The sequence below is a fragment of the Amphibalanus amphitrite genome, unplaced genomic scaffold (assembly GCF_019059575.1).
Source record: "Amphibalanus amphitrite isolate SeventyFive unplaced genomic scaffold, NRLGWU_Aamphi_draft 000260F_arrow, whole genome shotgun sequence".
NCBI classification, from domain to species: domain Eukaryota; kingdom Metazoa; phylum Arthropoda; class Thecostraca; order Balanomorpha; family Balanidae; genus Amphibalanus; species Amphibalanus amphitrite.
This window is the reverse complement of record NW_024881755.1, coordinates 669,398-686,436: the sequence shown is the minus strand read 5'-3', so window position 1 is coordinate 686,436 and position 17,039 is coordinate 669,398. Positions and strand designations below refer to the sequence as shown.

At 52.0% G+C, this 17,039-nt stretch overlaps 1 protein-coding gene across 3 annotated transcripts in view; it reads left to right on the top strand.

Moving 5' to 3' along the window:
* Positions 1-17,039, top strand: part of LOC122386712 (TOX high mobility group box family member 3-like) — a 120,544-nt gene that overhangs the window by 59,150 nt on the left and 44,355 nt on the right. For all 3 annotated transcript variants that reach the window (XM_043376193.1, XM_043376192.1, XM_043376191.1), the window contains 3 exons: positions 2,414-2,479; positions 7,379-7,486; positions 11,961-12,070. In XM_043376193.1, the coding sequence (XP_043232128.1) occupies positions 2,468-2,479; positions 7,379-7,486; positions 11,961-12,070 (230 nt within the window). In that variant the 5' untranslated portion in view covers positions 2,414-2,467. The remainder of the gene's footprint in view (positions 1-2,413; positions 2,480-7,378; positions 7,487-11,960; positions 12,071-17,039) is intronic.

Genomic DNA, 17,039 nt, shown 5'->3' with positions numbered 1-17,039 from the left:
ACGGCGCTATAAGCCTCATGCCACAGCTACCTCGTGTCTAGGGTACTGTGGTGTGGAAGTGTGAGATCCGTCAATGCCTCGTGTTGAGCTGTTGTCCGTCCGAATCTCCTCAGAGGAGAGTGGGTGTCTCCTGCTGGGCGCGCACGTGCCCCGGACGGCTGCCGGGGCCGGGCAGCCGGGGTCGTAATCGGATGAGTGCATTATGCAGGCTGTTGAAGTTGTAACAGGCCACTTGTCAGAGGCTCATCAGCATAGACCGAAGAGGGTCTCCACTTGCAGAAGGCCGGGGTTTGCTGTAAATGGGCCGTGCTCCTGTTTTATGTCAGAACTCTGACCCGGATAGGTGACACGTGTAACGGTACGATGAGCTAGAAAGGAGGAACTGGCGATGGGCCGAGTGCTTACAGTGAGTGGAGACGCTTTTCTTTTATGTGAGTTAAAGGACAGGTGAAAACTAGTCGTGTCTCGATACGATGCATACCACTCTCTGGCGTCCATTTGTGTGTCGAGTCGCCGCGGAGATGAATGGATGAGTGGATCGCATCGGTTTGATCGATTGTGACATGCCACAAACGGATATGAATGACGAACATCATTCACCGTTCATTTGTCTCCTTTTCACCTTTTTGTGGCTTTGTACTCAATAGCAGCTCCGGGTAAGAACATCAAAAAAGAAAATGAAGGTTGCAGGCATTGTGAATCCGGTTTATCTCGTTCCTTGCTGGTCTTCCTTGAAGCTGTCATTTTCTAAACCGGTTGGGTCCCGGGCTGACGTACACTTGCGATAGCTAATGTAATCCAGTAACGCCTTTGGTTCAGTGACCATTATGGGGCAGTATTTGCCGTGGTGCTTTCAGCCAGCTCTCGATGGCGGGGACACTGCTTTGCGTGCTCATTAGTCGACCCCTGCAACATGAGCCGGCAGGCCGTAATCCACTCCATCCGGGTCTCCCCTGGATTATGACGCAATTGGACCATCGAACGGTATGCATTACCAGGTCACAAGTTGACACGTCGCAATGGCTTCAGTGCAAGTTGGTGAAAGCATGTGCGTATTACGCATTGGTGCAGGGAAGTCCGTGGAAGATCGGTATATGCTGGTGTTCTCTGGCTTGTTCTACCTATGTAACTAATGCAAGCTATGTTTCAAGTCGAGTCCTCTGTACGGAGCGGTTCCCGCTTATTCAGTTCTGTCCCGAAGCCGGACTCTGTTTTCATCTGTGTCGGAGAAAGCCGACTCGTAATTGGAAAGAGAAGGATCGATTCTCTCCGTTGGCTCAGCCGGCGATTGATTGGTTACTCTATTGATTCGTCGAGATAGCCGATCGGGTAATTGGATATGGTCCGTTCTGGTTTCGGGTCTGTTCTTCTTTCTGGACTATGCTTAGATCCGTTTGAAATCATTGAGACTGGCTGTTCTAGGTAATTGTTTCAATTGCCGTAAGGGCATTGAATAGCATGATGGAGAACGATAGAAGTAGAGCTAGCGTCTTTTCCTATCCACACTCCACAGTTTATGATTAAACCCGTGTCCCCGGTCCACCTATGACCAGCACGCAGAGGCGGAACCCAGTTGACGATCCATGGCCCGACCGGCCGGACGGACGGATTCGACCTGTCCCCGCCCTGTGCTGTGTGTGTTCACGGCGGTCATGTATCACGGCCGAGCAGCCTGCGTCCGATGGCCCAATCTGCCGCGCCGGGTCACCGGTAACGCCGCCGACCTGTCCTCTGGACAGTTGTGTCCTGTGTACCGCGGTACTCTCAGCGACCTGAGATAGGCTTTGCGCAATGCACACAACTACCGACCAAATTGAACTATGAATACTGCCTGCAAGTGCGCACCTGACAATATGATGCCAGTCTCGGTTATTATACCACGTAACATGACTCTGCATCGCCGGAGAGGTGTGTGGATATTAGGAAACTGCTCCGGCGCTGGCGTATTCGTGTCATATTGCCTCTCGACGGCGGCGGCCGAGTGCAGCCCGTATTGATCGGCCCGTTTATTGGGCCGTGTATGGGTGTGACGTGGCGTGTCGACTGTGCTGGACAAACCGACAGTATTGAGTATACTGACCCGGGTGTGTTGGACAAACCGACAGTATTGAGTATACTGACCCGGGTGTGTTGGACAAACCGACAGTATTGAGTATACTGACCCGCGGATGTGTTGGACAAACCGACAGTATTGAGTATACTGGCCTGGGTGTGATGGACAAACCGACAGTATCCAGTATAACTGGCCCGGGGTGCCAGGTGTCGCTGGACTGGGTGGAGTGCTAGGTGGGTTGACACTTGACAGGACGGGATCAGTGCTCTGTGTTTCATGTGTTCCCTGCTGCAGGGTGACCTGCCGCTGCCCCTCCGCCGTATGATCGCCCCTCTGACACTCGCCCTCTGTGTGTTACAGACGCCCGATTCGTTTGATTTGGCACTGAACATCCCCGCCGGTGGTGTGTACGGCATGTCGGAGCAGGTAAGACCGACGGACCGGGGCCGATGCCGGCCCCCACCGCCCGATTGGAGTGACGGCGAACGGGGTAGGGTGTCATCATCAGTCAGTTGGGCCTACATACCCGCTGTTGTATTGTCTCTTTTATGTTCTTTTACATCTTTTGTTACCAGTTCGTCGCTTGTGAAACTACTATTCATCTGTCATTTCCTGTGTTTCCTGTGTCTGATGGACTCTGTTGTTATGCATGTTGTCTCTCTCGCGGTCCCGGTGGATTTCGTGTCTGTATATTGCAGTAGCCGGTCAGTATTGAGATGTGGGAATGTCGCTCTCCCTCGCGCTCTATAAATCACACCCCTCCCTCACACTCGATAGGGCCGACTGGCCACTATATTCTCGGTGTATTCGCCGTGTGCGGCGGCACTCCAGATTGGCTCGTCCGCGACTCCATCCCGCACTGACCTTACCCAATGCATTTCTGAGTAACGCCCTGCCCCCCCCCCCCGCCCGCCGAACAGTCGGCCTGCCAATGTGCCCCCGGGGCTTCCGAGGCCGGCCACTGGGCCCGCCTAATACACCCGCGGCGCTTTCTGGGAATGGTGCATTTCTACGCAAAGCTACGCAAGCTATAAGGACGTCAGACAAGTTATGAGTCAGTCCATTAATGAGAAAAAGAAAACGAATGGCAGGATTAGTGGTTCCTTTAGTTACATTGTTTTACGTGATCGGTCTTATCCCTGGCCTCAATAGGCAGTGAAGGTTTCCGTGTTATCGCGATCGAGCGGGCGGAATAATTAACTTCGCAGGGTTTTCGTTTCATTGCGGTAGGCTCCAACTGGCCGAATTCTCCTCACATTGGTGTGTTAGACTACAGGCCGCCCGATGTATATCTCAATAGGAAACCAGCTGCCAGGCGCAGGCTATTTTGCGAATTCAACTCGGCTCGCTAGTTCAAGTTGTTACAGCGCCGAATAAGAAGATAAATCGGACTGGAAATTCTGGCGGGCAGAATAGAAAATTGTAACGTAATTTTGATAAGTTTTCGTCAGGTTTTGCTGAGTTGGTCGGATTCTCGGCGCCTCGGTGAAAAAGTGTGAGCCGACAGAGCAGGCGGCTGACGAGCTCCGATTGATCCCCGCTCCTCTCCCTCTCCTCTTCTCCCTCTGTCCCTCTCCCTGAGAGAGAAGACCGGAACCGGAACGTGGGGCTGACTCGGCTTCAGTCCGGAAAGGGCTTCAAAGCTCTTCGCGATGCCGGAACAGGACGCTGCTCCTCTTTGAAGCTACTTGAATTGATGGGAAACTGGCGTTAAGATTAATTGTTCCTGCATTATGTTTTGGCCATGGGTGGTGTTGATACCATTTGAAACCTAATTAGCATGGTGGAATTTGGAAAATCCCAGAGTTTTCTGGCATGGGTAGTCTGTTGGTAATTGTAGCCAAGCTCACTGAACTGGTTGCTGGAACTTGTTAGCCCTGTTTTACGGCTTTTGAACGAAGGTGGCTTATTGCACCATGCAGTTTGCGAACAGCAAACGAGCTTCAACTTGCACCACAGCTTGCAAAATAGCTCCAATGTCGTCAGTGTTACGAAGTGTGTGGATTGCATTTGAAAATCTCATCGAGGGCGCAGTTACAGTCGTGATTGATGGACGGGCCCCGCTATGGCTGACTGACTGACTGACCATAAACGTGACATATGTCAGTCAATCTACACCGAAATCGATTCTCGGCACACTCACTTTGGCTTTCGTCTCGCCATATTCGTCCAAGCGAATGGGGCCGTTTTCGATACTTCACCTGATAACTGCGCCGGCGCTTTCAACTGTGTAAGGGAAAGGATTTTGGGGACCTCAGGTTCAGGTCCTCTCTGGTGAGACGGCTATCGGCACGGGATCGATTAATCTGCCGCACGCAGATATAGTTCTGGGAGCTCGGACCTCTACGCCCCCATTGAGACAGCGCTGGACCGGAGTGTCGTGCCGCTGCTGAGGTGGGTTTCATACTTGGCCCACGGTCTCACAGGCATCGAACTGATGTTTATGTAGATCTTGTGGAAAGAGGCACATGAATTGGTCAAACGGGACCGTAGGGCTGTAGGCGATGCGACTATTTGCAGAGCGCCAACTTATTGTGCAGTGCTGCTCTGGTTTTGCTGCGGGCTTGCTGCCTTTCCCACGCTCAATTGTCAAATTATATAGGAGCTCTCTTTCAAACACAGTTTTCTGCCGTGTTGGTCACACAATTATTATTAAGCACGTTAGCATCCTTCAAACGCATGAATCATCTTCGCTTTATTATCGCCAATTCACCCGCCGGACACCACTCTCTGGGAGCATTTCTCTGCCTTTTCCCTCACACTCTCCCGTTCCTGCTGGCACGTTCGCAGGAGGTCCCGTCTCCGTCTCATGTAAATGGTAAAGCCGGTGCCTTTATTTTGATCTGACTCGACAATATTAAAAGGCGGACGAACTGGCACGGCTCCGGTGGGAAATTTCGCCGAGTAAGACCGAAAGTTAAACGGGTTCAGCTTAAACAATAATCCAATAAATAGGACCAACTGGGGCGTAAAGACGCCAGAATGAGCGCGGCCAGGCAGTAATGACGCCCTGTTTGTTGTTCCGAATGCACTTTGGGGAAGTGGAGCACGGGCGGGCAGGTGCCGCCCGATCGGGCGCCGCAATCCGCCACCGAGCGACGGCGACAGTCGCGGCGCAGCAGCGACGATCCACCTTCGCCGCCGGAACTACTGTGATATATATCTAGTACGCGACGATTAATTAGGATGATCATGTAGTTAATCAGACTGCCGAACCTATAGATAATGGGTGGTAGAGATGCCTGTGCGGCATAGTTGTGTGAAAGGAAAATTCAGTGGGCTTCATTTTGTTTCAGCCGTTTTTTATTTTCCAGAAGCTACTCTTATGTTCAGAATTTCACGCTCTGCAGCAAAAAAGCACTCTGCTGTTACATCTCTTTGAAGACGCAGTCAAATGTAAAGAGGCCTCAGGGCTCAGATCAAATCGTACGTCTTTGATGACAACGGATTATGTAAGCATTTTCCCAGTATCGGCGTCTGGACATATTTATAGAGAACCTTTCCCGTAACAATGATTGCGCTCAACAATCAATGAAAGATATCTTGTGATGTGTCCCTTGAAGTTCCTTTGATCTTGTGTGGGACATCCGGCGTTGATATAGTACAGAGTCTGAGTTCTGAGTGAAGCCGTTCAGCGTTTCCAAAATCAGCGACGGTGTGACTTCCGGCGCCATCACTGCCCGTTTAGAGCCCTGTGACCTGACGTGTCACGTCAGTGACGGTCACACACCGCACATCGCCTGGCCATCAGTGCCCTCTCAGCTCCCCCGGTGCTCCTCTGTGGTGTCGGCCCAACCTCCGGTAATAGTCGCTCCGTGCCGATCTGCGGCCGCTCGATCGGGTTAGCCAGGAGCGTCCCGCTCAGAGGGCTGATTCGCCGGCCTGATTGGATTGTTCTCACAATTAGGCCGCCGACGGTGAGCCCCGCTGACCGTGATAGCTGGTGCGTCTCCTTATTCCTCGAAAGGCAGCAACCGGGTCAACCGGCCGCTAAAGTCAATGGCAGGCACAACTGATCGTCTCCTCCACTTCCTAAATTTCTTAATTGAGCGGATCAACTTTTTGTTGGCTTTTACTAAGTTTATATCCCTCTGAAGGTCGTTATTTTCTTGCAGTGTGACTCCGTATTGTTTGGTGTAACAGCTAGCCACGTGTTCCATTCCTTTCTCACCATCTCCCATCGAACTCGTGTCCTGTTCCATCGTCCCTCTCCCGCCGCTGTAACTCCCGTCAGTAAAATATCACGTCTCTAGCCCTGCCGACCCGTCGACCAAGTGAAGTGGCCGCGATTGGCACATTGTCGGCTCGGCGGCGGCCACTAAGTCTGCCTGTGGACGGCACTGAGCGTCGCCGGGCTCCGCTGGGGAGGAGCAGCGGGCGATAATCACAGCAGTGCGCCACCCATCGTGACCGGTGGGCCGACCGCGGCGGCCCAGTGCTCCCCGGCGGCCCCCGGCGGCGTTTAGCGTGACACGACATCCGTCGCTGGTCCCCGGGGCCTGCGCCGCCGGCGGCCGCCCGACGATTTGCGGCGGTCGTCGGCGCGCCGCGCGGCGGCCGCCCGTCGCCGTTACGGCCCCGTCGGCCGGCGCTCCGTTCCAATTAGGTGGTGTCGGCGCCGGCGGCCGCCCCGCGAACAGGTGGTTGGAGCCGGGGCGGGGACGGGGCTGCCCGGGCGATAGAGGCTCTTCGCTGATGGGCCCGGTGTGGGCAGCGTGAGACCGGGAAATGGAGGGCGGGTCGGCCGAACTTCCCCAGTCAATGTGACGATGAATGTCGTAATAATGATTTATGGAACGCCATTAAAAGTAGATATAACTTTTAGGGAAGTGGCATGTCTATTAAGTCACCCAATTAGCAATATTAAATCGATTTCCTCGTGATGTCATTATGGTATTGAAAAATTGGTTTTAGCACGCATGGTTTCACGTATTTATCAGGCGAAAAAAATGGCTGGTTCTTCAATCTGATCTGAATAAAAAAGCAGCAGGACAACGCGTCCAGTTAACTCGGCTCAGTGACGGCCCTTTTACGACTAGATCGACAGTAAACTATCCAATGGGTCGTGACAAACAGACAAACACACATCAAACGATCAAACAAACACGGGCCGGGCTCTCTTCGCCCCCGACGCGACCCCGACCTACCAGCGCGCTCAGTCGACCCTCGGCTCATCCGTGTATGATCCGTGAGCTCTCAGATGGCCCCTGTGACCTCCACTTCCCCTCCCTGACCCCGGTGACCCCTTGCGACCGGTCTGACCCCTGTGGTCCCCCCGCTGACCCCTGTGACCCTGCTGACCCGTCTGCCATCCGTTTCCCACAGACGTACCAGCCGCCGAGTCTGGGTGACGAGGAGTTCGACCTGCCGTCGCTGATGTCGGACCACGGCAGCCAGCAGCAGCAGCAGGGTCTCTACTCCTCTTCACTACAGGTGTGTTAGTTAACCTCTCTGCGAGCCCGCCCGCCACTCGACCCAGGGCCACGCCACGCCGGCGGAAAGTGGGCCACTCTAGTGCCGCCGAAAGTGGCCCACGGCCGAGCGAGGCCGCTCGTTCGGGGTTCATTGAGGTCCGCTCTTGGTGCTGTTGGCGGAGCTGTGTTTCGGCGGGTGGACCGTGTTGCCAGGCGGACGCTGGGCTATCATTGGGGCAGGGGCTAAGTATACGGTGGAGGGAGAAGGTTGTCGGATAACATTGATCGTCTGATGATCGGGTCTTTATTACGGCATCGATCGCTGGGTTCCTTTTGTGATAGAGTGGTGGTTGGTGCCGTGGGGTTAACCCGCGCCCGGCAGGGGGTCCTGGATTTCCACGCCCTGCTGGGGGGGGGGGGGGTGTTTGAACAGTGAACACCCCCCTTGTAACTCGGCTCATGCTGGGCCACGTAGCGATACGCGGAAGGCAGCGTTCGAAAGAGCGTCAAAAATAATGACGAAATCACTTCGGTCGATTTTTTGGTCAGGTCAAAGGTAAGGTCACCAGAGGTCATTGAAGGCAAAATTTCGCCGATTTCCAGGTCGAATGTCGAAAATTTCCAAGAATCCATCGCATAACTCGGGAACCAATAGAGCTACAGCGCCGCGGAAAAGCGCATTCGATAGCCCTATTAACGCCCTTTCTGAGTAATTCTCTCAGATTTGACCTAACGTCAACGGTTTTGCCTGCAGGGGGCAAAAACTGCAAAAATAGCCGATTTTTTCGGAAACAGTTTTTCTGCAATAACTTTTGACCCAAGCCTTGTACGAGCTTACTTTTACCGGCATCGTGTTCCCCTTGTCAAGACGCATCGAATGAACTATAACTTGACCTTGAAAGGTCAACTTGAAAATTTGACCTCAGGTCAAGGTCATGACCTGACCGGAAAGGGTCATGTTGCATATCAGTCGATCCGTATCGTCGAGCTGAACCTATCTAAGGCGTTTTCATCGCTCTAGCATGCCTCTATCAAAAGTTATTTGCGAAAAACTGCTAGATACCATTCGTGACATTAGATGACCTCAGGGCATAAACAAGGGTCACGGACACCATTTTCATGTTCAGTGTGTCTAAACCACTTGTAATTCGGTGTTTGGGAGTGTTTATAATGTCTTTCGTCCAAAAGAGGCGCATTTCAATTTTCTCCCATTTTGACTTATAACGGGGAGGTCGCAAAATTGACCTGACCTTAGGTCATCGATATAAAAATTCTGAGATAAACATTTTGTACATGCTATTGCTCTTAGCAATCGCTGAAAGTTTCAAAGCGATCGGTCACTTGGTGTAGCTATGACAGACATTGAAACTTTTTATGAGGTGAGGTCACTTCAAGTGACCTGGTGACCTGACCTTGAATGACCTTGGTCTGAAATTTTCACAACATGTGTAGAATTGATGTATGATAAGGTGTACCAAAAACGGCGGCGCTCCGCGCCGCCGTTTTTGAGATATTCGCGAAAAACCACAAGGGGGGTGTTCAAACACCCCCCCCAGCAGGGCGCGGGTTAATGTGTCGGAGACGTAGGTCAACTGGATACAAAACTCGAATGTTCTTGAGCAACTTACACTTTATGAAAAGTTTAGATTAGTCTAAATAAGCTTACACTTAATTATTCGGGACATCTTAAGAAGTAGGTCTTAGCAAGTCATTCAAGACTATCCGGATCAAACTAGATCCAGCTGGAATCTGCTAGTCATCCCTGCCCTGACCAGCGCATTCAGTGGAAGCCAGCAGCTAGTTAGCGTGTCTTTGTGGGGCAGTGGATGATGGGAACTGGTCACAGCTCGCGTCACCGCTGGATTTATCGCATCAGCTACCGTATTTGTGTAGCCATTTGTCCCCGCCGGCGGCCTGGGTTCCGTCCCGGCCTGTCGTGTGTCGTGCCGCTATCACGTAATCATATGGTGATGGCTGCTGTGGGACCATGTTTCACGCTGGGTGGGCATGTGTGTTTCTTTCCCGAGTGTCGATTTCTCCTCGATTCAGGTCATTTGATTGTGTCGCCCCCTTCGGCCGCATGGATGCCTTTTAGAGCCTGTGGTCCGTTACTATTGTTAGCCACGCCCCTATTTACACCCCGAACCGCCCCCGGCTCCAAGGCTGCCGGTCCATCTCTGCCCGCCGGCCACCCCCTCCCCCCCCCCTGTTTAGGAGTCGTGTACCGCCCTGGCCGGTACGGCGGTACAGCACCACTTTCACCCGCTGGGACTCAGCAATCAACCTGGTAATAATAGGCTGACGTTCCGAACGGCACTGGTATGTGATGCAATGCGGAATTTAGGCTAAATGTGGGCAGAACCTAACAGTGCGACTGAGAAACGATTCGAGTTGGCAGTTGAGATTGGTCTGACGTTATGCTATGCGGAAAGGTAGGCATGAGTCATAAATGTTTAATGCATTTTTGCGGCATTTGATATTGTCTTCATAAAATCCACTTGTTTCCAGCCTTTAGTATGATCGCATCATTAGGTTTCCACGCGAACTTTCTGCAAAACGGATTGCATGCAGTTTTCGAATGAACCAAACTAAATGGATTCCTAGCACTTTGCGTCAGCGAATCAAGTTGCCATGATCCCATGTTGTGAAGTCAAGTTGCCATGCTGACGCAAATACTTTTGTCGGTAATGTTTTCTTTCCACGAGCTCCTTCGTTGTTATGAGTTCCGTCTGCATAGATGACTGCTGTAAGTGGAAAGTGGCGCGATATTTAATGTCGACTCAGAATTGGCCCACTTTGCTGCTAGTAGAGAGCTTCCTTCCGTCGACAAACAACAATTGTTTCGAGGACCGTTTTCCCGACATCGCTTGCCGTTCATAAACAATGTAATGAAAGCCCGGCGCTCTGTAGCCGAGGCTCGATTAACTTTCTCCGGCGCCTTGTGTCACACGCGGTGAGAGAGAGACATGACGGTGATTGCGTCACTGGGTGACGGGACGCCACTGGTGACGGTACCGGACAGCACAGCTGCGGATAAACGGACAGACGCCCCAGGACAGACCCGACACTGGATACCATCGGAGGCGGCCTGTGCCAAACACTGCACAGAACGGCTTCGGGTTTTTTGTCATGTCGTTCGGTTGCTATTGAAACATGGCTTTGGTTACTAAGGTTAGCGAGTTGCGTTTCATTAATGTTTTGGTGAAATGTTTAAACCCGGTTTTCCCTTTTACCTAACAGAATGTATTTAAGATAAGTGCTGCGTGGAAACTAAGGCAGCTGGATAACTGCATGACTTGCAATGGCTAATCAGGCCTGTTTCTTTGGTATGCAGACGCACGGTTTGTTGAACTTGAAGTGAATTTCCTCCTCGTGGAAACTGTTTAACTTTACTGCAGAGGCAAATACCCACTTCCCATTCCCACTAGCTGGAGTGAGTCAGAGTAGAATTCTCCTCCAGCCCCAGCCTACGTCACGAAGGCTCGCGAACGGAATAGGAATCGTTTGGATATCGGGTCCGATAAACTTAGAGCGACGCTAATCCGTATTCATGGGCGATTAAAATGTGATTTTCAAGTAATGTAACCGTTAATCAGGAGTATGACGTGGCTGAGATTGGCCTATGATGACAAATGAAGGCCGTGTTGAACAAAACTCGTCTAATTTGGACAGGTGTGGTTGTAAAGATCGGTGTGATATAGGCTATTAACAGGACGTCCTCGGCGCGGTGTCACCGAGTCCCAAGGTCATATCACTCTGCACTCTGCGCTTTGTTCCATTTTGAACAAAGAGGTCCGTGTAGGTACGTCAGGTCGGTGGTGTGACGAGGAAACCTGTCGGCCGAACTGGATCACCATTTACCCGTTCTCCAGGCGGCTCACGTTTCTCCGTATGCGTACGGCGACAGGTAACTTCTGCGGAGTGACCGCCGACTAAGTGCTCGGCTACATTTGGACACCGTGTTGCAGCGTTTTCTGTGCGCGACCTGGCTCGACCTGCCTCCCGCGGCGCCGGCCCACCCGGGATAAGCCCTCGGGGCATATCGGCACCAACTTAGCGCCAACAGCCCAACTTTGATCAACTTGGGAGTTAGATGACAAAAGTTGTCATGATTTGTAACTGATTGAACGGAATATAAAATCATCGCCGGCGCGGTGGCTCCGGTCGGTCGGTCCAATCAATACGGCCGCCAGCCGTCAGCAGCCGTACGGCCGCCACCCGTCAGCAGCCGCACCGGGCCGTGAGCGAGGCGCCCGGGGATGGGGCTCTGGACGGGACAGGTTTGAATCGCCGGGGAAAGGTGTGAAGGGTCGTAAAGGATATGATGTTAATCTTCACTTGGCTGGGTCGCGTATTTACGTGTAGTCTTGGCCCCAATATATTCGCCATTGAGCGTGCTGGCTCCGATGCCCCCTCTCATCGCACCCAGGTGTCGCTACGGCCGCGACCACAGGTTCCCTGCCGTGTGATGGTGACGCCGCCGTCTGTTACAGATGTCGATGCCGATGACGTCCACGGTGGAGACGATGACGTCTGTGGGGTACCACCCGCACCAGCAGCATCACCAGCAGCACCACCAGCAGCCTGTCTACTTCCAGGACCGGTGAGTGGTGCACTGGTGACGACCCCGGGGTGATTGGCATCTGATGGCAACAGGGTGGGCGGGGACTGGTGATGTCCGAGTTATTGATGACTAGTGACACTGTGAAGCTGGTGAGTGATGCCCTGTCCTTCTGTGTGCTTTGTTGCGGACGACAGACGTAGGACTGACTTATTTGTCCATCTTCTGCACCGAAGCCTTTGAACGTCCTCCGTTGTCTCAAGATTCTGAAGCCCTCGTGGCGGTTGTTCTTCGTTCCCGTTACGATTCAGAAATCAATATGGTTAGTTTGGAAGCCCCTGTTTTGTTAGTGATTTGGGAACCTCCGCTGGTGAGCTGTCAAGTCTCCGATGATTTACAGCGGCGCCGTTCATTAAACTCGCGTCTGTTCGTTTGGGGCTGATCTATGGAACCCCGGCATTACGTAGGGCTGTTTTTATTTTTCTGGTACTAATTGGTCGTTGGAAATTTATGGACATTTGTTTGGCGTGCGCGAGGTAATCGAAGGGGTGGCCACACGGTTCTCTGGTGGCGCTCAACTTTGATGTCACCCCTTGGGGCGGCTGATGAGTGTTCAATGATAGGATCACCTCCACCACCGGCCGCCAGAACAAGGGCGCGCTAGTTAAACCAGAATGAGCCGGCGAGAAGTTTTAATGGCCAAACTACAGTGAATCGCACGCTCTTTGTTAAACTAACAGGCCAAGATATTAGAATGCAGTTGGCCATCAGGGCGCCAAGTTTCCTTCCTGTGTGAAATTTGTCGCATAAAGCTGGCTGAAATGGGCGAGGCTGAGCTTCACTGCCGAGTGTTATGATGAGCTGTGTCGTCTGCCGTCGCCGCGAAAATCTGCTAGATGAGTAAAAAATATATCGCTGTTCTTTGTCTGTAAGACATCGCTTATCAAAAATTATGCCTGGTAAATGGAATCGAGTCGTTTCTGCGCTTCGGCAAAAGGTGCTCACTCCCGGTTTGACGTTTAGTCCACATGCGGAGAGAATGTTTACCATTCATGTTGTGCAATGTGTTTGCTGTTGTCTGTATGTCAGAGCCCCAGTTATGTTGGGGGCCCATCTTGTTTCGGCTATCTTTGCTTGTCCAGTACTAAGGTGTGGCCTGTGAAATCATGCCAGACATGGACAGCTTTCCATAGCTTGGCATTCGGACAGTGCTCCAACAGGAGGTTGCACCTCGTATTATCACACGTGATGAATGTAGGCCATGTGTAGCACATGGTTCATCGGACATTGGTCTCGGCACGGGAGTCCCTGTCGCGGGCATAGGGTGCCCTGATTAGACTCTGCGGACTGAGTGTATAATGCATGTGCTCAACTGTACAGAATTTGAAGCAAAGTATTACGGCAGTACTGGTGACGCTTAACGTTCATCTGTGGGACCTGAGATTGACTAGGATGTGGGTGTGAGCGATGTGAGAGGCGAGGCGGTAGGTGGGCTGCTGTGCCGTACGCTGTTGTGTGCTATGGTGGTGGCTATAAGCCTGATCGGGCTGAGTGGTGCCGTGCAGCGCTCGGAGGGGCAGTCTTCAGATGTTGGCTCTGATCCACACGACTTCTGTGGTTGTGTGTGTCGTTACTTCCGTACTTTCGTCTGTCCTGGTCCCAAGCGCGGCGCGGCCTGTTCGAGTCAGTTGGGCAATATTGACCGACTGAGTTCGGATGACGTAACCGCTTTATGCTCTCTGCTTCTGCCTCGGCCGCTACAGAAACGTTCCTGGAAGACTATACAGTCATACAGGGATTCATAAGTGAATAAAAGCAGAGAGAAGGTTCACTGTTCAGATTTGAGATCTCTTTTGTAGCGACTCTTTCGTCAGCTAGACGTATGACTTGCTTATTGAACCGTGTATGACGTAGATGTTGCGATGTCCACGTCTTTGTGTGATATCTGTGACAGAACACATGTCCTGTATCAGTTACATAATAGTTTCACCTATTCAGTTATATAACTAAGGCCTTGAAACGTGCATGGACACCAGTGTGTGCCTTTTGTGCGGGTCTCGCTATGTCACCTTTCTGCCCTGGCTGCTCCACGGTCTCGTCGTTTGACTCACGTCCGCTGCGGTGACTTCCTTCCGTTGAGGTCACTGGCCACTTCCACCACTTCCGCCGCAGGTTGCTCTCGGCCCGCCTCACTTCTATGGGCAGTGGACACTGACAAGCTGCGTGAGCCCGCGAGACAGGGATTGGGCGGACGACGCGCGTTTCATTGGCACTGGTGAAAACCGATCTCAGGATCTCGTGCACTTCAAATACAGTGTTTGCACCACAGTGCGCACTTGATGTTTTATACAGGGTGTTGCACGCTGCGAACATGAGGTTTCGTCGTCATAGTTGTTTGGCTGAACGATTTTTACATGTGAATAGAGCCAAACGAATTAACTTATCCCATATCTCGGTGTTGGCATTCCGTGACTGTTTCCGTACCGGAAGATCACTTTCCGTTGTCTGGGTGATGAACTTGTCTGCCGCAGTCCGATGTCGCTCCCCGTGGTCCGCTGGCCACCGACGCTCGGAGACACTGCCTTCTTTTCTGAATCTGAGCGGTGGGGCGGACAGCGCAGCGGCGAGGGTGGAGGCGGGGCGGGCCGCTGACGGGGGAGGACGCGTCGTGATCCGTCTCCCTCCTGTCAGCCTCTATAGAGCACGGCCATTGCGGCGGCAGCCACGCGCGCAAAGCTTCCCCGCACTATATGGCAGACGAGACACCGCAAACGTACAGATACAAGTAAACAGAGAGACATACACGGACCACACCGCCTCAGAGCACATCAGAATCTCGACCAGATGGGCACGGTGGGGCGGCGAAGGCCGGGAAGGTAATTCTGAGGAATACTTTTCATCCAATTTACAGTCTGTTTCCCTGAGTTCAGTAATCTAAACGTTTGTTTTCTTCTTCAGCTCTTGCCTTGAGAGGCTCATTTCTCATGTCGGCCCATCCACGTCGGGCTATAAATTCCAACTCTTTTCCGTCGATGCTCTGGCTGAACGGACCAAAAGAACACTGCCGGCCGCTAACAGCGTTATCAAAACATGTCGGTGAGCGGCACTGGCGGCCAGATCGATAGGAATGCCACTGCTGCAGTAAACACCAATCTGTCGCGACAAACAGGCGGGCGAGCATTGATTTCAGCACGCTCCTAACACGGGATCCGGATGGCTTTGTGAGCCGCGTGCTGTCGGAGGTGCTCGTCTGCGGGGCTCTCACGGAGAGCCTCTGACGCCGATCCGTCTTCATGTAGGAGAGCCAGTGGGAGATGGCTTGACTGATCCAGAGGTGGCTGATGGGGGCTGTTCGACAGCGGTGACAGGCTCAGCGGGGCGCGGCAGGGCTCCGGGTGACGGTGCTCGGATGACTCCTGATGGCGACGCTAGGGTGACGCCTGATGACGGCTTCTTCGAAACAGGCCTTCAGGGATGACAAGATGATGTTCTCGGGAGATGTGTACACAGCCGGTCATCGGCTCATGTATTGATCTCCGCCGGAGCACCGACGATCCGTGTCTTTGTGTCTTTGTGTTTTTGTGTGTGTGCGTGTGACATGCACGAGTCCGTGACGACTGCCGTCGCATTGTATCGTGCCAATTAGCTCTGTCCTTTCGCCAGTGTCTCTAAGCACATCCTCTATACTGTTGTGTCTTCTCTCGCCGCGTCCAATCGTCGCGCTGCGGCTGCGCGGTGAATGGCGCAGAGGGCGATTGTGGCGCACATTGTGTGCGGACACGGTGCGCCACGTCTGAACACGGTGCGCCATGTTTGCCAATGTCGATCCATTACCGGCGGACAGGTGGCATTATAGAGCTGGCGCATTAACCCGCGCCCCGTTGGGCTCTGCCGAGCAACGCGCCCGGTTGGGGGGGGGGCCATTTTGGCCCCCCCCCCTAAGATCTCGAGAACCACGCAACATAGCGACAAGCGGTAAACGGCGTTGGATAGCCCCAACGGGGAACTACCTTGTGACCCAATTTTATTGACCTAGGTCAAACCGATGACGTCACAGGTCAGGTCAAAGGTCCAATTTTCACCGTTTACAGGCACTTCAAGAAATGCGTTGTAAAATCGAGTAAAATGCATTTCATTGAAAATCATCGATGGGGAAATGTTCCTCAAACACATATTTTGCTATTTGAGGTCACTGATACCAGGTCAGGTCACAGAGGTCAGGTCACGGGGGGGTCACAATATGAAAGTGTCGTGTGATACATGTTTTATGGTCCATTTTACATGACAAATGCGATTATATGGGTCAGGTAGCCTTTGGGGCCAGCTTAGATCACGTTTTGGTCAAGGTCAGGTCAAGGTCAGGTCAAGGTCAGGTCAAATTAGGTCAAATTTCAAAGTTAATATTTTTGCATAAAATGGGTATCGAATCGATGCAGCTCGTCACGGGGAGTTCAATGGTGGTCTTTGTTTTGCCGAACGTGGTCTAGAATTGCTAAAAATTGAGTTCAAAAATTTGACGTCATCATTTTTGAACAGTTTTTTCGCTATAACTTGGCCAAAAAACGAGATATCGATCTGAAATTTGGTATGTATATAGAAGAGCGCTGGGACTATCACATATATTCCGGTTTTTCGAAATTCGGAAAATTTTTGGATTTTTTCAAAGTTTTTCTAAAAAAAATCAATTTTTTGATTTTTTTTGGGTCAAAAACCAAAAATTTGGAAAATCCGAGATAGCAGTTTTGTAGCGCCGCTTTTTGTCTACTAGACCATATAAAGAACTTTAAAATTGCTTGATAACTGTAGATTTGGTGAGCGTTTCAAGATTGCATGTTTTTTGCTCATTTTTGCTCGAACATGACCTCAGTTTGACCTCAATAACTCCTGACCTAAGGTGACCTAAGACTTGAAATTTGGTGTGAAGGTGTCAAATTGATGCCCGGGAAGGTACTGAAAATTTGGCGGCGCTGCGCGCCGCCGTTTTCTTGCTATTCAGGAAAAACCACAGGGG